This window comes from Ranitomeya variabilis, chromosome 4 (genome assembly GCF_051348905.1).
Source record: "Ranitomeya variabilis isolate aRanVar5 chromosome 4, aRanVar5.hap1, whole genome shotgun sequence".
Taxonomy (NCBI): Eukaryota; Metazoa; Chordata; class Amphibia; order Anura; family Dendrobatidae; genus Ranitomeya; species Ranitomeya variabilis.
In genome coordinates, this window is record NC_135235.1 from 656386265 (window position 1) to 656408105 (window position 21841).

The 21841-nt window shown below is 48.7% G+C and overlaps 2 protein-coding genes across 2 annotated transcripts in view; both read left to right on the top strand.

Annotated features, from left to right (window-relative positions):
- The window catches only part of LOC143768177 (uncharacterized), a 381688-nt gene that overhangs the window by 213632 nt on the left and 146215 nt on the right, over positions 1 to 21841 (top strand). The gene's annotated exons all lie outside the window — the stretch shown is intronic.
- Positions 1 to 21841, top strand: part of LOC143767472 (uncharacterized) — a 30554-nt gene that overhangs the window by 1520 nt on the left and 7193 nt on the right. The window contains exon 5 of the mRNA XM_077255843.1: positions 14477 to 14567. Within this exon, the coding sequence (XP_077111958.1) occupies positions 14477 to 14567 (91 nt within the window). The remainder of the gene's footprint in view (positions 1 to 14476; positions 14568 to 21841) is intronic.

Here is a 21841-nt window from a genome sequence, read left to right on the forward strand (position 1 = left end):
TCTTTTTTTTTTTTTTTCAAGTAGTGTAGTCTGCTGCTCATTTTTTCTAATAATTCCTATTAGTGACTTTCCACCCGTATCCAGCTAACTTGTGGAAAAACACTACATAGGATAAAGTAGAGGAGGTTTTTTGGGCCTTGCAGCGCCGTTTACGGCTGTCTGCACGGTCTCTGTGTGACTGCAGCTCGCCCTGTAGTCTGTGAGCAGCCATAGCCTGGTTGTATCCAGCTCAGGGTTCTTCACTGCGTCATACCGTGAAATCAATTTTCCTTTTGTTTTAAGTAGTGCAGGCTGCTGCACATTTTTTCAAAAAATTCCTATTAGTGTCTTTCCACCCGTATCCAGCTAACTTGTGGAAAAACACTACATAGGATAAAGTAGAGGAGGTTTTTTGGGCCTTGCAGCGCCGTTAACGGCTGTCTGCACGGTCTCCGTGTGACTGCAGCTCGCCCTGTAGTCTGTGAGCAGCCATAGCCTGGTTGTATCCAGCTCAGGGTTCTTCACTGCGTCATACCGTAAAATCAATTTTCCTTTTGTTTTAAGTAGTGAAGGCTGCTGCACATTTTTTCAAAAAATTCCTATTAGTGTCTTTCCACCCGTATCCAGCTAACTTGTGGAAAAACACTACATAGGATAAAGTAGAGGAGGTTTTTTGCGCCTTGCAGAGCCGTTTATGGCTGTCTGCACGGTCTCCGTGTGACTGCAGCTCGCCCTGTAGTCTGTGAGCAGCCATAGCCTGGTTGTATCCAGCTCAGGGTTCTTCACTGCGTCATACCGTAAAATCAATTTTCCTTTTGTTTTAAGTAGTGCAGGCTGCTGCACATTTTTTCAAAAAATTCCTATTAGTGTCTTTCCACCCGTATCCAGCTAACTTGTGGAAAAACACTACATAGGATAAAGTAGAGGAGGTTTTTTGGGCCTTGCAGCGCCGTTTACGGCTGTCTGCACGGTCTCCGTGTGACTGCAGCTCGCCCTGTAGTCTGTGAGCAGCCATAGTCTGGTTGTATCCAGCTCAGGGTTCTTCACTGCGTCATAACGTAAAATCAATTTTCCTTTTGTTTTAAGTAGTGCAGGCTGCTGCACATTTTTTCAAAAAATTCTTATTAGTGTCTTTCCACCCGTATCCAGCTAACTTGTGGAAAAACACGACATAGGATAAAGTAGAGGAGGTTTTTTGGGCCTTGCAGCGCCGTTTACGGCTGTCTGCACGGTCTCCGTGTGACTGCAGCTCTCTCTGTTGTCAGTTCAGCCCCCCAAAAATAAATAATAAAGTTCACCAAACACACCACTTTACATTTGTGTAGGCCACATTAGCTCATATTAAAGTCTAGTCCACACTTTAGAAAATTAGTGTTTCCTATACCTGTTAGGACTCGGAGCTGTTCAGGAATAAGCACACAAAGCCGTTAGTACTTTTCTGCTTATCTTTATCAGTCAACCAAGATGAAGAAGGCAGGGAGTAAGGCACGTGGGCGTGGGCTCGGAGCAGGGAGAGGACGTGGGGATTCTGTGCCTGCTGCGGGCACCGGTGACTCCTCAGCACCCAGTTTCACCAGGGAACAGTCCTTCACGCGCAGCTTTGTCGCAGAGCGCCGTACACCGCTGCTGCGTGAAGACCAAATTGAAGCCGTTGTCGGATGGATGGCAGCTAACGCATCGACTTCAATTAGTACCACATCCTCTCAGACACAGAGCACTGGAGAGCAGCCATCTGTCTCTTCACCACCTGCCAAATTGGCCAGGCAGACAGAGAGCCCAGGACAGGAGCCGTCTCTACTTCTGTTCTCTGAATCTCTTGGCTTGGAAACAGGAAGCCAGCCAAGCAGCATTGAAGAAATGGAAGAAGAGGCAGGGTGCAGTGATGCCCAACAGCTTTTTCTCTCTGAGTCTGAAGAGGCGGGTGGGCCAGTGCCTCCGGTCACCACATCGCAGGCCGCATCCGCTGATGATGACACTCAGGTGCCACTTTCTGGTGCGTGCTCTGCTGCTGAGACTACCCAGGAGGAGCAGTTGGTGGCAGAGGGTAGTGTAGATGATGAGGTCCTTGACCCATCGTGGCGTGAGGGACAGGAAGGTGGTGGGGAGCAGCTCCGAGGAAGAGATTCCTAGAACGGGCCAAAGAAGTAGAGGGAGGGGGAAGACTGCGCAGCCTGTAGCCTCCACTTTGGCACCCGTTAGGAGCATGTCTGTTCCAAAAGCCAAAAAGGGCACTCCCAAGACTTGCAGTGTCTGGCCCTTTTTTGACACAGTTGCAGATGACATTTGCTATGTCAAATGCAAGGTGTGTCATCACAAAGTCAAGAGGTCGAAATGTCAGCAACCTCAATACCTCCAACATGTGGAAACATGTGCGAAACAGGCACGCGGCGGAGTTAGAAAAACACACTGAAGAGCTAGGCCAACCAACAGCGGCAGCTACCACCTCTTCAGCTCGTGTTGCCTCTTCCTCCAGCTCACACGCAGCTGGTTCAGCTTCCTCCCAGGATCGCCGTGGAAGAACCTCTGGCCCTGTTGTCCAGAGACCCACTGTAATTCCACCCGCAGCACCACTTTCCCAGTCATCCACACACTCCCAGCCCAGTTTACAGCCATCGGTAGTACAGGCATGGGAGAAAAGGCGGCCTTTCTCGTCAAACCACCCACGAGCACAGGCTCTGACTGCAGGCATTGCCAAACTTCTGTCACTGGAAATGCTGTCATTCAGGCTGGTGGAGACTGACAGCTTCCGTGACTTGATGTCATTGGCAGTCCCACAGTACAATGTGCCCAGCCGCTTTTACTTCAGCAGGCAAGCTGTCCCTGCCCTGCACAAGCATGTGGAGGGACACATAAAACACACGCTACTGAACGCCGTCAGTAGCAAGGTCCACCTCGCCACCGATGCGTGGACCAGTCAACATGGACAGGGGCGATACCTATCCCTCACTGCCCATTGGGTTAATGTCGTTGAGCCGGGTACAGATCGTGCGAGTGGCGCAGGACGTGTCCTGCCCACTCCAAGGATTGCAGGAATCCATTCTGTACGCATTGACTCCTCCTCTTACACCAGTTCCTCAGAATCATCGCTGCAGGAGCCGTCACAGTCCACCTCCACATGGACCCGTGATGAACGTTTACCTGTTACGACCGACATGAGCACAGCCGTGGCCAAACGTCAACAGGCCGTCTTGAAATTAATTTCTTTGGGGAATCGAAGCCACACAGCGCAGGAGCTCTGGAATGCCATCAAGCAGGAGAGCGATGTGTGGTTTGTGCCAGCGAATCTCCAGCCAGGCATGGTAGTGTGTGATAATGGCCGAAATCTGGTGGCAGCTCTGGGCCTCGGCAACCTCACTCACATCCCATGTCTGGCACATGTGCTCAATTTGGTCGTGCAGAGTTTTTTGAGGGACTATCCGGATCTTGATGCACTGCTGCACAAGGTCCGCCTAGAGTGTGCTCACTTGCGGCGTTCCAGCACGGCAAAATCGCGCATTGCGGCTCTGCAGCGCCGACACCGCCTGCCGGAACATCGCATCATATGTGACCTACCTACCAGGTGGAATTCCACGTTACATATGTTGGAGCGGTTGTGTGACCAGCAGCAAGCTGTAATGGAGTACCAGCTGCATCAGGCGCAAAGAAGTCGCACTCTGCGCCGTTCAGACTTCACAACCACAGAGTGGGCCACTATGAAGGACGTCTGCCAGGTTTTGCGTCCCTTCGATTATTCCACGCGGATGGCGAGTGCAGATGATGCACTAGTCAGCATGACTGTCCCCCTTATCTGCCTGCTTGAAAAATCACTGCAAGCGCTAAGGGATGATGTTGTGGAAGAGGTGGAGGATGAGGATTCACCATTTCCATCATCTTCTGGACAGTCAGCGCCACGTGGTTCCTCACAAACGCGTAGGCAGGGGACACTTTGTGAGGAGGATGAGGAGGAGTCAATGGAGGAGGAAGACATCCGTCCAGAGGAGGGAGTTACACAATTGTCCAGTACTCAGTGTGTACAGCGAGGGTGGGGTGATGACGAGCGGGCAGAGATCACGCCTCCAGCAGGGGACAGCGTTTCTTGGCCAGTTGGCAGTCTGCAGCACATGGTGGATTACATGCTGCAGTGCCTGAGAAACGACCGCTGCATCGCCCACATTCTCAACATGTCTGATTATTGGGTGTTCACTCTCCTCGATCCTCGCTACCGGGACAACCTAGAAAGCCTCATCACACCGTTGAACCGGGAGCGAAAAATGCGGGAGTACCAAGACACACTGGTGAATTCCATCATCTTCTCCATTCCAACTGAGAGAAGTGCTGCTAGTGCATTACAAAGCAGCTCAGTGCGTCCAGGCAGTGGAGGAGGCTCTGCACAAAGAGGGAGCAGAAGCAGTGCCTCTGCCCAAGGCAAGACCAGTATGGCCCAACTGTGGCACAGTTTTTTGTGCCCGCCACAAAAGTCTACACCATCACAGACGGCTCCAGTCAGCAGGAGGCAACGGTTCCGTCAGATGGTGACAGACTACATGTCTTGCCCTCTTGCTGTACTCCCAGACGGCTCTTCCCCTTTCAAGTTTTGGGTCTCAAAGCTGGATACATGGCCAGAGCTAAGCCAGTATGCATTGGAGGTGCTGGCTTGCCCTGCGGCTAGTGTATTATCGGAACGCGTCTTTAGTGCTGCAGGTGGTGTACTAACTGACCGTCGCATGCGACTATCCTCCGATAACGTTGACCGGCTTACTTTCCTGAAAATGAACAAGGACTGGATCTCGCAGGAATTTGCCACTCCTCTTCCTGATTAAATAATTAGGTGACTGTCTACAGTATCCAGGTCTCCTGTTGTGTTCATCTTTCTACCACCTGAACTTAAATTCCGGGGCTCCAACACCGCCAGTTGAGGCTCAGAAGTGCCGTCTGCACAGTCAAAACATACGACCCAGTGTTATTGGGTTTCAGTAACGTCAGCTGATCCCCAGCTGTGTAGCCGGCAATGTGTCCTGCGACCGCCACGCTGACACAACAACTGAAATGTAAGGGAACCTGTCCCCCCCCCCCCCCCCCAAGGCATTTGTTACTGAAAGAGCCACCTTGTGCAGCAGTAATGCTGCACAAGGAAAAGGTAGCTATTTTTGTTTACCTCCTTGCACACGCAGAACTTAACACTTATAAAATGTGTCCACTGATACCGTAAAACCGTCCCGGAGGTGGGACTTTCCTTCGTAATATGATGCAGCACAGCTGTCATTCCTACCCCCTTGGCGCCGTGCCCCGGCTCCTCAGCGTTGTTTGATTCCGTCCCGGAGCCTGCGCTGTTATGTTATCCCTTGGCAAGGCACACTTAGCACTGCCCCTCTTCTGACATCATTTGGTGTCAGGCTGACTGCGCCTGTGCGGCCGCGCTGGCCCAGAGCCCGCCTCGCAGTGTCTTCTGATTTAATCCCACTGGGGGCCTGAGATCCATGGACATGCGCAGTGCATATCTGAACCTCCACCTCTCACTCATCTCCCTACGCCTTCTTCAGACTGTGCGCCGTCAGCTGATCCCTAATAGCATGCCACGGCCGTGACGCCGCACAGTCTGAAGAAGCCGTAGGGAGGGGAGTGAGAGGCGAGGATATGCACTGCGCATGGCCACGGATCCCAGGCCCGCGGTGGGATTACATTAGACGACACTGCGAGGCGGGCTCTCGGCCAGCGCGGCCGCACAGGCGCAGCCAGCCTGACACCAAATGATGTCAGAAGATGGGCAGCGCTAAGTGTGCCTGGCCAAGGGATAACATAACAGCGCAGGCTCCGGGACGGAATCAAATAACGCTGAGGAGCCGGGGCACGGCGCCAAGGGGGTAGGAATGACAGCTGTGCTGCGTCATATTACGAAGGAAAGTCCCACCTCTGGGACGGTCTCACGGTATCAGGGGACACATTTTATAAGTGTTTAGTTCTGTGTTTGCAAGGAGCATAATGAAAAGAGCCACCTTTTCCTTTTGCATCCTTTGTGCTGCACAAGCTGGCTCTTTCAGCTACAAACGCCTTGGGGGGGGGTTAAAGGTTCCCTTTCGACTTTCTCCAATCAGGCTTCGGCCTACACTGTGTTCCTCTGCTCCTCCTGCTGTCCCTGGGCTCCAACACCGCTAGTTGTTGCCTGGTAGTGCTGTACGCACAGTCAACAGTCGCTCCTCTGTTATTGGGGTTCAGTAACGTCAGCTGTTCCCCAGCTGTGTGTGTGGCAATCCCTCCTATCTCCTCCTCCTCCTCCTCCTGCTGTCCCTGGGCTCCAACACCGCTAGTTGTTGCCTGGTAGTGCTGTACGCACAGTCAACAGTCGCTCCTCTGTTATTGGGGTTCAGTAACGTCAGCTGTTCCCCAGCTGTGTGTGTGGCAATCTCTCCTATCTCCTCCACCTCCTCCTCCTGCTGTCCCTGGGCTCCAACACCGCTAGTTGTTGCCTGGTAGTGCTGTACGCACAGTCAACAGTCGCTCCTCTGTTATTGGGGTTCAGTAACGTCAGCTGTTCCCCAGCTGTGTGTGTGGCAATCCCTCCTATCTCCTCCACCTCCTCCTCCTGCTGTCCCTGGGCTCCAACACCGCTAGTTGTTGCCTGGTAGTGCTGTACGCACAGTCAACAGTCGCTCCTCTGTTATTGGGGTTCAGTAACATTAGCTGTTCCCCAGCTGTGTGTGTGGCAATCCCTCCTATCTCCTCCACCTCCTCCTCCTGCTGTCCCTGGGCTCCAACACCGCTAGTTGTTGCCTGGTAGTGCTGTACGCACAGTCAACAGTCGCTCCTCTGTTATTGGGGTTCAGTAACATCAGCTGTTCCCCAGCTGTGTGTGTGGCAATCCCTCCTATCTCCTCCACCTCCTCCTCCTGCTGTCCCTGGGCTCCAACACCGCTAGTTGTTGCCTGGTAGTGCTGTACGCACAGTCAACAGTCGCTCCTCTGTTATTGGGGTTCAGTAACGTCAGCTGTTCCCCAGCTGTGTGTGTGGCAATCCCTCCTATCTCCTACACCTCCTCCTCCTGCTGTCCCTGGGCTACAACACCACTAGTTGTTGCCTGGTAGTGCTGTACGCACAGTCAACAGTCGCTCCTCTGTTATTGGGGTTCAGTAACGTCAGCTGTTCCCCAGCTGTGTGTGTGGCAATCCCTCCTATCTCCTCCACCTCCTCCTCCTGCTGTCCCTGGGCTCCAACACCGCTAGTTGTTGCCTGGTAGTGCTGTACGCACAGTCAACAGTCGCTCCTCTGTTATTGGGGTTCAGTAACGTCAGCTGTTCCCCAGCTGTGTGTGTGGCAATCCCTCCTATCTCCTCCACCTCCTCCTCCTGCTGTCCCTGGGCTACAACACCGCTAGTTGTTGCCTGGTAGTGCTGTACGCACAGTCAACAGTCGCTCCTCTGTTATTGGGGTTCAGTAACGTCAGCTGTTCCCCAGCTGTGTGTGTGGCAATCCCTCCTATCTCCTACACCTCCTCCTCCTGCTGTCCCTGGGCTCCAACACCGCTAGTTGTTGCCTGGTAGTGCTGTACGCACAGTCAACAGTCGCTCCTCTGTTATTGGGGTTCAGTAACATCAGCTGTTCCCCAGCTGTGTGTGTGGCAATCCCTCCTATCTCCTCCACCTCCTCCTCCTGCTGTCCCTGGGCTCCAACACCGCTAGTTGTTGCCTGGTAGTGCTGTACGCACAGTCAACAGTCGCTCCTCTGTTATTGGGGTTCAGTAACGTCAGCTGTTCCCCAGCTGTGTGTGTGGCAATCCCTCCTATCTCCTACACCTCCTCCTCCTGCTGTCCCTGGGCTACAACACCACTAGTTGTTGCCTGGTAGTGCTGTACGCACAGTCAACAGTCGCTCCTCTGTTATTGGGGTTCAGTAACATCAGCTGTTCCCCAGCTGTGTGTGTGGCAATCCCTCCTATCTCCTCCACCTCCTCCTCCTGCTGTCCCTGGGCTCCAACACCGCTAGTTGTTGCCTGGTAGTGCTGTACGCACAGTCAACAGTCGCTCCTCTGTTATTGGGGTTCAGTAACGTCAGCTGTTCCCCAGCTGTGTGTGTGGCAATCCCTCCTATCTCCTACACCTCCTCCTCCTGCTGTTCCTGGGCTACAACACCGCTAGTTGTCCAGAAGTGCTGTCCGCACAGAGCCAAACACCTCGCCAATGTGTTAGTGGGGTTCAGTAATGCCTGCTGCTCCCCTGCTGTGTATATGGCAACGTGTCATGCGACCGCCACGCAGGCACAACAACTTAAATTTAAGGGAACCTGTCCCCCCCCCCCCAAGGCGTTTGTTACTGAAAGAGCCACCTTGTGCAGCAGTAATAATGATGCAAAAGGAAAAAGTGGCTCTTTTTGTGGTGCTCCTTGCACACGCTGAACTTGACACTTATGAAATGTGTCCCCTCACACCGTTAAACCGTCCGGTCGGAGGGACTTTCCTTTGTCATGTGACGCAGCACAGCTGTCATTCTTACCCCCTTGGCGCCGTGCGCCGCCTCCTCAGCGTTGTTTGAATCTGTCCCGGAGCCTGCGCTGTTATGTTATCCCTTGTCCATGCACACATTTTGCGCTGCCCATCTTCTGACATCATTTGGTGTCAGGCTGGCTGCGCCTGTGCGGCCGCGCTGGACGAGATCCCGCCTCGTAGTGTCTTCTGATTTAATCCCACTGCGGGCCTGTGATCCATGGACATGCGCAGTGCATATCTTAACATCCGCCTCTCTCTCATCTCCCTCAGCCTTCTTCAGACTGTGCGCCGTCAGCTGATCCCTAATAGCATGCCACGGCCATGACGCCGCACAGTCTGAAGAAGCTGGAAGGAGGGGAGTGAGAGGCAAGGATATGCACTGCGCATGCCCATGGATCACAGGTCCGCAGAGTGATTACATTAGATGACACAGCGAGGCGGGATCTTGGCCAGCGCAGCCGCACAGGTGCAGCCAGCCTGACACCAAATGATGTCAGAAGATGGGCAGCGCAAAATGTGTGCATGGACAAGGGCTAACAAAACAGCGCAGGCTCCGGGACAGATTCAAACAACGCTGAGGAGGCGGCGCACGGCGCCAAGGGGGTAAGAATGACAGCTGTGCTGCGTCACATGACAAAGGAAAGTCCCTCCGACCGGACGGTTTAACGGTGTGAGGGGACACATTTCATAAGTGTCAAGTTCAGCGTTTGCAAGGACCATAATTAAAAGAGCTAAGTTTACCTTTTCCAGCATTAGTGCTGTACAATATGGCTCTTTCAGCTACAAACCCCTGGGGGGGGTTAAAGGTTCCCTTTCAACTTGCTCCAGTGCAGGCTTCGGCCTACACTATGCTCCTCCTGCTGACCCTGGGCTCTAACACCGCCAGTTGGCGCCCAGATGTGCTAGCTGCACAGAGAAAAACACCAGCCAATGTGTCAGTGGGGTTCAGCAACGCCAGCTGTACCCCTGCTGTGTAGCCGGCAACGTGTCCTGCAACAGCCACGCAGACACAACAGACCTAAAGCTGCCGCCAGTGCAGGCTTCGGCCTACACTCCGCTCCCTCTACTCCTCCTGCTGACCCTGAGCTCTAACACCGCCAGTTGTGGCCCAGAAGTGCTGGCTGCACAGAGCCAAACACCTCGCCAATGTGTCAGTGGGGTTCAGCACCGCCAGCTGTTCCCCTGGTGTGTAGCCGGCATCGTGTCCTGCAACAGCCACGCAGACACAAGAACTGAAATTGAAGGGAACTTGTCCCCCCTCCCCCAGGCGTTTGTATGTTTCACAGCCACCTTGTACAGCAGTAATGCTGCATGTGTGCAAGGTGGCTCAGAAACTTATTCCCCTTGCACACGTGGAACTGAACACGTCTAAAATGTGTCCTCTGTGACCATTAAACCGTCCCTAAGGTGTGACTTTCCTTTGTAATGACACGCTGCAACCCCCTTGGTAGCGCTGCCCGTCTTCTGGCATCATTGTTTGGCTGGCTGCGCCTCTGCGACCGCCCTAGCCCACACAACGCCCCTCGGTGTCTTATTTATTTTGACTGCGAGGGTGTGATTGATGGGCATGAGCAGTGCATATGTTCGCCTGTCCCTCATCTCCTTCGGCCTTCTTCAGACTGTGCGGCTTCATGGCCGTGGCATGCGACAAGGGATCAGCTGACGCCGCACAGTCTGAAGCAGGTGTAAGGACCCGACTGTGAGAGGCGAACATATGTACTGCGCCAGCCATGAATCCCAGCCCCGCAGTGTTTTAACAATGTAAAGACACTGCGGGGCTGGGATTCATGGTCATCGCGAACCGCACCGGCCAACATTAAATTATGTCAGAAGATGGGCAGCGCTAACAGCGCAAGGCCAAGGGATAACACGACAGCGCAGACTCCTGTGCAGGAAATAACGACGCTCAGGAGGCCGCGCCCAGCACCAAGGTGGGATTTTTGACAGCTGTGCTGCGTCTCATTACATGGGGAACTCACGCCTCCAAAACAGTTTGACTGCTTAAGGGCCTAAATGTTATACGTGTTTCTTTCTGCGTGTGCAAGGAGCAAAATTAAAAGAGCAACCTTTGACTTGTGCAGCATTACTGCTGCCCAAGCTGTGGCTCTTGTAGTTTGTAACCCCTGAGGGGGGGTTAAAGGTTACCTTTAAAATCGGTTCAATTAGGCTTCGGCCTACACTCTGCTCCACCTGCAGAGCCCGGGCTCCAACACCGCTAGTTGCTGTCCGGAAGTGCTGGCTGCACAGAGCAAAACACACGCCACTCTGTCAGTGGGGTTCAGCACCGCCAGCTGTTCCCCTGCTGTGTAGCCGGCATCGTGTCCTGCAACAGCCACGCAGACACAAAGCTGCCACCAGTGCAGGCTTCGGCCTACACTCCGCTCCCTCTCCTCCTCCTGCTGACCCTGGGCTCTAACAACGCCAGTTGGGGCCCAGAAGTGCTGGCTGCACAGAGCCAAACACCTCGCCAATGTGTCAGTGGGGTTCAGCACCGCCAGCTGTTCCCCTGCTGTGTAGCCGGCAACGTGTCCTGCAACAGCCACGCAGACACAAAGCTGCCGCCAGTGCAGGCTTCGGCCTACACTCTGCTCCCTCTCCTCCTACTGACCCTGGGCTCTAACACCGCCAGTTGGGGCCCGGTACTGCTAGCTGCACAGAGAAAAACACCAGCCAATGTGTCAGTGGGGTTCAGCACCGCCAGCTGTTCCCCTGCTGTGTAGCCGGCAACGTGTCCTGCAACAGCCACGCAGACACAAAGCTGCCGCCAGTGCAGGCTTCGGCCTACACTCTGCTCCCTCTCCTCCTGCTGACCCTGGGCTCTAACACCGCCAGTTGGGGCCCGGTACTGCTAGCTGCACAGAGAAAAACACCAGCCAATGTGTCAGTGGGGTTCAGCACCGCCAGCTGTTCCCCTGCTGTGTAGCCGGCAACGTGTCCTGCAACAGCCACGCAGACACAAAGCTGCTGCCAGTGCAGGCTTTGGCCTACACTCTGCTCCCTCTCCTCCTGCTGACCCTGGGCTCTAACACCGCCAGTTGGGGCCCGGTACTGCTAGCTGCACAGAGAAAAACACCAGCCAATGTGTCAGTGGGGTTCAGCACCGCCAGCTGTTCCCCTGCTGTGTAGCCGGCAACGTGTCCTGCAACAGCCACGCAGACACAAGAACTGAAATTGAAGGGAACCTGTCCCCCCTCCCCCAGGTGTTTGTATGTTTTACAGCCACCTTGTACAGCAGTAATGCTGCATGTGTGCAAGGTGGCTCATAAACTTATTCTCCTTGCACACGTGGAACAGAACACGTCTACAATGTGTCCCCTGAGACCATTAAAACGTCCCTGAGGTGTGACTTTACTTTGTAATGACACACAACAACCCCCTTGGTAGCACAGCCCTTCTTCTGACATCATTGTTTGGCTGGCTGCGCCTCTGCGGTCGCCCTGCCCGACACAACGCCCCTCGGTGTCTTATTTATTTTGACTGCGAGGGTGTGATTGACGGGCATGAGCAGTGCATATCTTCGCCAGGCTGTCACTCAGCTCCTTCCGCCTTCTTCAGACTGTGCGGCTTCATGGCCGTGGCATGCGATAAGGGATCAGCTGACGCTGCACAGTCTGTAGCAGGTGTAAGGACACGAGCGAGAGGCGAACATATGTACCGCGCCAGGCCATGAATCCCAGCCCCGCAGTGGGAAACACTGTAAAGACACTGCGGGGCTGGGGTTCATGGGCATCGCGAACCGCACCGGCCGACATTAAATGATGTAAGAAGATGGGCAGCGCTAACAGCGCAAGGCCAAGGGATAACACGACAGCGCAGACTCCTGTGCAGCAAATAACGACGCTCAGGAGGCTGCGCCCAGCACCAAGGTGGGATTTTTGACAGCTGTGCTGCGTCTCATTACAAAGGGAACTCACGCCTCCAAAACAGTTTGACTGCTTAAGGGCCTAAATGTTATACATGTTTCATTCAGCTTGTGCAAGGAACAAAATTAAAAGAGCAACCTTTGACTTGTGCAGCACTACTGCTGTATAAGGCGTGGCTTTTCTAGTTTGTAACACCTGAGGGGGGGTTAAAGGTTACCTTTAAAATTGGTTCAATTAGGCTTCGGCCTACACTCTCCTCCCTCTCCTCCTGCTGACCCTGGGCTCTAACACCGCCAGTTGGGGCCCGGTACTGCTAGCTGTACAGAGAAAAACACCAGCCAATGTGTCAGTGGGGTTCAGCACCGCCAGCTGTTCCCCTGCTGTGTAGCCGGCAACGTGTCCTGCAACAGCCACGCAGACACAACAGACCTACAAATGCCTCCAGTGCAGGCTTCGGCCTACACTCTGCTCCCCTGCTGACCCTTTGCTCCAACACCGCTAGTTGGGGCTCTAGGAAGACAAGCTTGAATAGGTCCCCATCCTGGTTCCAGCACCGTCAGCTGGTTCCGGGCAGAGCCTTTGGCTTAGGTGCCTCCTTCTGGGTATCCGAGTTCCACCAACGTCAGGTGGTCCTTGGTAGTGCTTTCAGGCACGGGTACCTCCTGCTTAGTAACCGGGTTCCAGTAACGTCAGCTGGTCCTCGGTAGTTCCATTGGCTCTTGGACCTTCGACTACCCATCCGGGTTCCAGTACCGTCAGCTGGTTCTCGGCAGTGTCTTTTGCTCTTGTACCTTCTGCTCCCCATCCTGGTTCCAGTACCGTCAGCTGGTTCCGGGCAGAGCCTTTGGCTTAGGTGCCTCCCTCTGGGTATCCGAGTTCCACGAACATCAGGTGGTCCTTGGTAGTGCTTTCAGGCACGGGTACCTCCTGCTTAGTAACCGGGTTCCAGTAACGTCAGCTGGTCCTCCGTAGTTCCATTGGCTCTTGGACCTTCGGGTAGCCATCCGAGTTCCAGTTCCATCAGCTGTTTCTCGGCATTTTCTCAGCCTTCTTGTACCTTCTGCTACATTTCCAAGTTCAAGACCCTAAAGACGACGACCCGGAAGACCACCCCTAAGATGACGACGACACCAGAGACGACAACCACTGAGATGACGACGACCCTGGAGACGATGACCCTGAAGACCACCCCGATGACGACGACCCCAGAGACGACGACCCTGGAGACGACGACGACCTGGAAGACCGAGAAGCAGAAGAACAAGAGGCTGCAGAACAAAGAGCAGAAGAACATTAAGCATAAGACTAAATATCAGAGCAAAAGATATTATCTAAATTATAAGCAGAAGAAGACTAAGCAGTGTATGGGGGTGAGTCCGTTCCTCCTCGTGGTGCCCCTGGATAAAGCCTGATGCTGCAGGCCAAACTGAACGCGGACAAATGTAACTGTTTTGTGACAGGCAGAACGGAAGGTGTAATCTTCAAAGTTTTATAGATAACAACTACGGGAATGCCTGTCACAAATAAGAATATGATGAAGAAGTTGAATATGAAGAAGATAATAGTAAAATAAAAAGAATATGAACAATGTAACAAAAAAAATAATAGGTAGAAGATGAAGAAGAAGATGAATAAGGTGAAGAAGTTGATGTCAAAGAAGCTGATGATGAGGATAATGAAGAAGAAAGTGTGGGAGAAGTAAAAAAGAAGGTGAAGGGCGTGGAAGTAGTGAAACATCAATATCTGACAAAATAAAAAAAAAATTAACATAGTCAAAATCTTTCTAACGCCGAACGTCATAAAAAACAAAACAAAATCCTGCTATTCTATTAGATTGGGCTAAACCTCTGTGCCTTTAATGTCTCCGCCACCTCCCCCAATACATCCTACATTATTCTTAGTTGTTTTCCTTCATGTAGTTAAGAAAGGGTTTATTTTAATTCCGATATTTTCGTCCCATTGACTTGCATTGGGATCGGGTATCGGTATCGGATTAGATCCGATACTTTGACGGTATCGGCCGATACTTTCCGATACCGATACTTTCCGATATCGGAAGGTATCGCTCAACACTACTCATCAGTATTATACATTTTATCCTTGTGGAAATGGCAGGAATAGAGCTGATCATAGATGTGACTACTCCATCTGTCTGTGATTTGTACATTATTTATTACAGGATAAAGATCTGACCCATATTAACACTACAGAGACATATGTGATTGGTGATGAGTGGTGTAAAGAGGAGATTTCTACATATGACTATCCAGGTGAGTAGTAATCACTAAATGTAGAGAAGTCATAGATTCTTCTTCTCAGTCACTTGATGTGGCTACTTTTTCTTCGGTGTAGTCCAGCCATATCAGAATCAAGTAGTCACCATTGTCCTGCTAAACCAAAACTGTCCCCATTACTTTGGGCATTGGAAGTCCTTCTGTTGGAGTGAGACATGTTCTGGCCAAAGCTTACAGCCCAGAGAATGCACCCTACTACCTGAAATTAGAAGATGCTGACCCTTATCTTCCCAGATCTCTAAACTGCAAAGCCCAATGACAGCGTACGTAGAATGTGCTGACAACATAGAAAATTATGTGAAGAAAAGTATAATCCATATGGTGTGCCTAGCTTTTATGACAAGACACCAGTTAGTTATATGCTCAGAATATAAACAGTAGACACATAAACATAAGAAATATAATACAATTATACTGTTTAATTTTTTTTCTTCTTTCCTTTTCTATTTAAATACTTACCTGACACCTGCTCATTTAGGCTTCTTTCACACTTCCACTGTTCTGCAGCCATCACAATGCATTGTTGTGACGTATCAACGGATGTCAGGAAAATAAAGAAAACCGGATCCAACGCATCCAGTTTCTTGACGGATCCGTCGAATGAGGAAGTCCCTGAATTCGTAGGTATAAATTTCTGGAGAGAGAGAGATGCCACAGGATGCGTCGTTGCACGTTTTTCCGACGCTGACAACGTTTCATTGAACATTTTTTCCAGACAACGTGCCGTCAAATTGCGCAGGATCCAGTTTGCGACAGACGAAACGGGTGGCTATGCGTCGCGATGCGTCGCTAATACAAGTCCATGGGAATTTCACAAAACGACGCATTGTGACGGGGAATGCACAACGGAAGTGTGAAAGAGGCCTTATTAGAGTAGAGATAATAGAAGATAAAACCCTTCAATCAATAATTGTTGCCCATATTTCCAAAACTCTTTGCTTCTACTTATCCCAGCAATTAATTTATGGTGACATGTAACTTGGCCTAAGCTGTTGTTAGAAAAATATATTTTTAGAAGTTACACAGTCCATAAAAATAATTCCCCTTGCAGATAATAATCATGAAGTAATTAGATCCTTAGTAGGACAATCTATCTTGATTCCTATAAAAATAATAAAGTGACAAAACAATATTCAGCCTCTCAGCAAGAAATGTGATAACCGATTCCCAAAATTCCCTAATTACTTAGCATTCTCAATACATGAGATAGATCTGCCGCCTCTGAGTTACACTTGGGATATTTAGAATATTTAATATATCCGATCTTCTGCATAAAAGCTGGGGACGGTGCAGCCGTCACATTCTCACATGTGACGTAGAGAAGAACATTACCAGAATTTACAATTATTTCCCATTGTGTAAGATAAATCCAAGATCTGATTCCAGAATTTATTCTCTTCTGTAAGACAATTCATCGAATGTTTTATTGGGAACTAATTCTGCCTTTATAGGTTTCACTTACAATAAATAATCCATGAAAGGATATGTTCCCCCAAAATTAAAAGCTGGTTTGAAGACTGAATAGAACGTCTTATCTGCAAATAAGGAAAGAAATCTGAATCCTCTAATCCTACGTGTATGAGTTCTTTATTTATTATCTGTAATAGTAATTATTTCATTTTTTATCCAAAGTACGGCACTGTAAGAAATTTTTTAAATGCCTCACAAAATTCAGCCAGCAAAACAAAAAAAGGCCTGTAATTAAAGGGAATCTGTCACCAAGTTTTGCCCATATTAACTATGGCCGCCACCATTATGGCCTCGTACACCATACTAGAATGCTGTAAAAAAGTCACCAATCCACTCTGCTGATCCCAAAAAAGACCTTTTATTATACTTACAGGCGGCGTGATCGGTTCCATCAGCATCTCTGGTCTTGATCCATTGCTTCCTTTCTTGAGCCGATTAGAAGGAGAAAGACCGGCACACTTTCCTTTTGAAAGAATTGTGTGCTTGAGGAAGGGACTCATGGTCCAGACTGAGGTTGGAACCTCAGCACCAGTTAATGAATTGAAATGAGACTGTGGGATTTGCTGCAGTCTAATTTTATTTTGATACAGCAAGGAGTCAAAAACAGATCTCATCCAACATTTCGACCATGGACATTCTTTGCCAAGGACATCTGTTGTGGTGCAGGTAGGCAGAAATCTAGTACAGCTATAACATAAATTGTAAGATCTCATGTCAAGGAGGACCTGTGTGGAGCAGGAGCCAGGAATCAGGGAATGCTACAAGAAGGGTGTAAGCTGTGGCACTCCTTCTTGACATGAAAGAGATCTTTGCTGGATCAAAATAAATAAACACTGCAGCAAGACCCACAATCTCATTTCATTTTCTTTTGTGGTGCTGAGGTTCCAATCTCAATTCCCATTTTGAGGCTGCGCCTCCTATCTCCTTACGATAGCTGTCCCCCTTCCCTACTTTATGCAGAGGAAGCATTTTATGTCATCAACACAATGTCCCCATCTCACTGAGCAAATTACTGTAATGCCAAAAAGGCTAAAGAGTACAAGTGACCCGGAAGTAAAGTTGACATGTGTGCACTACAGTACTTTGGTCTGCCCTTGGCAGAGCAGAAAGGAGTAGGACTACGCAGGAGTGAGATTGGGATACTGTGGATGTCGTAACATGCGTCATTAACATGAAGCAGGGAAGGAGAACGGTGATCGCAAGAAGAGAGGAGATGCCGAATCAAGACCAGAGACGCCCATCAGAATAGATGACGCTGTCAGTAAGGGTAATAAAAGGTTCTTTTCCAATATGTTCCTCTGGTATTATATAGAGACAGGAACACAGATAGGTTAAAATGCCCCTCCACACTCCAGTGTCTTTCCTATCCCTACAAAGGATAGTCACATGAGAGTTCCTTCTAGGGTGACAATATCTTATCTTGTGGAATTTCATTGTACGGACTCGAGAGGAGTCGGGAAGGGGGGTAATGGCCTTCCCTTCCCCCTGTCAAGCGGTCTGAAACCGCTTCCATCCATGGTGGACTCCTGGCTTTACCAGCTTCCCCTATCTCTAATCCTGAGGCAAAAGTTATGAGAATGAAGGAAGGGGTAAAATTGCAGGATGGTGTAGAGACAGCACAGATAAGTGCACTGTGTAAATGTCGTCTAGATGGGTCTCTGGCATGATACAACCGCATGCCTTTATGTCGAAGCTGAGCCTTGGGCCTCATGTGCTGAAATTTTTCTACAGGTACGTAAGCTAGGCTTCGGCTCTCCGAGCTAACATTGGGCCACATGCCTGGGCTATGTGTCATGGTTTGACTTTAGTTTGCTGCCTCATGTCGTGGCCGCTGCGTTTCTGTTGTTTTCAGGGTATGGCTGCTCAGAGCCTCATGATTGAACTTCAGAGTTTTAACTTATTTTGGGACCTCATGATTGACCTCGTTTGGGGTTGAATAACGCTCAAAAGTTTACATTATTGTTTTGAAGATGAGGGAAACAAAAATTGGGCTTGCAGGATCGCAGCCAAGGATGGTGATACATCAACTTCTCGCAAAAAGGTGGCCACAATTGAGGAAGGTGTTGATACCAATGAGAAAGATAAATTCCCAGATACATCGGATACGAAATTGGATCTGTCATTCCTCACGGTACATGAATGCAGTCCTGGGACCCTCCTTGACCATACTATTCTATCTAAAGTTTGTGAACAATCATTCAGGGACCTCGGATTGTCCGGTCTAGGGAACTCAATTACTGCTGCCAATGATCCTAATCCCGCCCCCTGCACAAGTTTCTCCAAAACCCAAAAGATTAACAAAGAATCTACCAACAAACAGTTGGGTTATTTGGAGGCTAGCATACCACATGTCAAATAAAATATGATCATTTTAGAGGGAAAAGGACATCATTTACCATGGTGTAGGTTGGTACCATCTAGGTTGTTCCTTTGTAAGGTTAGTGAAGCTCCAATCGTTGTTGGGAAACAAGAAATGGCAATACTCCACCCAATCAGTATTCCTTATCACTGAATCTTATAGGAACCTGAGGAAATACACCTCCTTTCAGACACAACATTTTAAGTGGCGCCACTGGAGAAGGGTCTCATAACAATGTACTCACTGCTCAACAGGAAGGAATCTTTGAAGATCTGTTAGAACTGTTCGACCTAAAACAAATTCCAATAAGATTGCCTCTTTTTTTTTTCCCTACTCTCAACTTCCAATTCCAATCTTTCGCTAAAAAGAAAAAACATTACAGAGAATGCAAGGGGGAACTGAAAGTACTAGTAACAAATCCCATAGAAGATCCTCCCCCTGAACAAACAAAATAAAACAAGAGTTGAGTATCTTTACTTTATATGATCATCTCTTAAACTCAGATGAGATAAAACTACTTAGCAAAGGCTTATTTTTTATCCCAATGCAAATGCAGATCAATTTAGTTTATTTTTGGATCTCAACACGTTTATCAGGAAACTGATTCTTAATAGACATTTTTTTTACTAAAAGAAAAAACAATAAAGTCTTTAAAAGTTTTACTCCAATCCCTCCACCATCTGATTTCGGATCTAACCCTTTACATGTGAATGTTCAATCCAAATCTCAGTTCTACCCAATACATCACTGGGATAGTCATATTGAAACATTTCACCATTTACTATAGAAAGAATTCAGAAATATTCCCCAAATCATAAAAAGGAACAATCTAAACAAGGGAGAGTGCCAGGCCCTGAAATCTCTAAAAGGCAATTGCAAGATTGTCATTAGAGCAACTGATAAAGAGGCAGGAGTGGTAATTATGAAACGAACCTCATTCATAAAAGACGGTTTGAGGATTTTTAGTGACTTGCAATATTATTGCCAACTAAAAGAAGATCCATCACCACAATACCATAAAGATTATTTACAATTTACATTTGCTCAATAAGGCTAATGGTTCCAATCTTTTCAATAAGAAAGAGAAAGATTTTTTATTTTATCGGTTAAATTTTGTTATTTTTTATCAAGTTAACGTCTCATATTCGAGTTTCTCCCCATCTTATCTTTGAATTGAAAGGATTGGAGTTACCACAAAATTGTTCATTTTTCATATTGGATGTTAGTTCACGTTATTCCAACATCAAACATGAATTGGGACTTAGGGTTATCGAACACTTTCTAAAACAGGATGAATCATCGCCTGATAATCAAGCCAATTTTTTGTTGGATGGCATCAGATTTGTGTTGGAACACAACATTTTTTTTGTTTGAGGGTGTGACCTACCGGTATTTAAGGGGCTGCGTGATGGGTGCATGGTTCTCGCCCAGTTATGCCAAGCTATTCATGAATCTCTTTGAGTCTGTTCATATTGCTCGCTCCTCCCTGCATGTGGGTCAGATCTAATTTTATAGCCGATTTATAGACCACCTTTTTTATTTTTTATATGGCCTGGAACTCCTGAAGAAGTGCAATCCTTTGTTCATCAATTGAACAATTCCTGGGGATTGAGATTTTCTTTTTTCCTTTTCCACAACTGAAATCCAGTTTTTGGACTTGATAATCCGCAAGAATGAGCAGGGTGCTGTTTACACTTCGACCTTCTTTAAGAAGGTCAATGTGAACTGTTACCTGGAATTTTCAAGTGTACACTATCCCGAGTGGATCACAAATATCCCATACTGCCAATATAGAAGAATTAGAAAAAAATGTTTCAGTCATGGAACCACAGGTACTAAAAAGAAGATTTATAGATAAAAAATGCCCAGTAAAAGATGTGATGCATTTGAACGCACTAAAAAAATCAGAGTTTCTGAATACGGCGAGAGATTCCTATTTGGAAGACAAGCAAATGATTTTAGAAAAATTAGCTATTGAATAACAAAATCAAATCCAGCTATATAACTACACATAATCCGTAACATAGTAGTATCAGGGGTGCGTTAACCAAACATTGAACAATTCTAGCCTATGACCGTATTATTATATTTTGATTTTTAATTTATACATTGAATCATCTATAGGGAATATTTTGATGTCCGTAACCATACTTAAATAGTTTTTATGGGTATATCGTTTGTAGAGATATACAAAAGGTATAGGTAGTTGCTATTGGACGCTATAAAATTTGTATATGTTTGCAGGGTGTCCCCTTCTCCCTCCAAAAGCCAGCTTACTCACTGCCCCATCCCTTGGTATGGTCCTTGGGGTGTTCCCTGTCTTATCTGTAGTACACTCCACAGTTCCCGGCAGCGTGCCTATTGCTCTTAAAGTGGTAAATGCTCTCAGCCATTTTCTGAGAGGCATTTAGTGTAATGATGTCCACCTGCAAGATGGCTCCTAGCCAATTACTGGGAGTCATCCAATATAAAAGACTTCCAGCGAATTTATTCATTAGGTGGTGTTCTACCAGGGCAGTTACAAGGTCCCCTGCTACCCTGTGCCTCCAGTGTACTGAACCTGAATCCCTGGTCCATGTGAGGCCAGCATCCTGAACCCAAATCCCTGGTCCCAGTGCAGCCAGAGTCCTGAACCCGAATCCTTTGCCCGGTATGGCCAGTGTCCTGAACGTTGGCCCCTGGCTCTGCTGTGGACCATCCTGTTCCTGAAGTCCCCTGGTCTCTGTGCGGCCACTGCCTGAACATTGTCCCCATCCATGTACTGCCAGTTCCTGAACATTGTCCCCTGGTCCTGATGCAGCCAGTTCCGGTCATCCCCTAGTCCTAGCTGCAGTACTGGGATCTGCCCAGGCTTGGTAGCTGGTGACTACCTGCAGTCCAGTCTGTCTCCACCATCAGGAGCTACAGTGAACACCAAGTAGCCGCTTAGTTTGCCACTTCCTGGGCAGGCTCAGTCCTGTGGTACAAAGGGTCCAGAAATCCACTTGTGCCACCATTGGTCATAACACAGGGCCATGGTATAGGTAATTATCATTGGATGTACAGTGGGGGGAATAAATATTTGATCCCTTGCTGATTTTGTAAGTTTGCACACTGACAAAGACATGAACAGTCTATAATTTTAAGGGTAGGTTAATTTTAACATTGAGAGATAGAATATCAAAAATAAAATTCAGAAAATCACATTGTGTAAATTATATACATTTATTGGCATTTTTCAGTGAGAAAAAAAGTATTTGATCTCCTACCAACCATTAAGAGTTCTGGCTCCTACAGAGACGCTGCTAATCAACTCGTTCCCTGCATTAAAGACAGGTGTCTTACATAGTCACCTTTATAAAAGACTTCTGTCCACAGACTCAATTAATCAGTCGAATTCTAACCTCTACAACATGGGCACGACCAAAGAGCCTTATAAGGA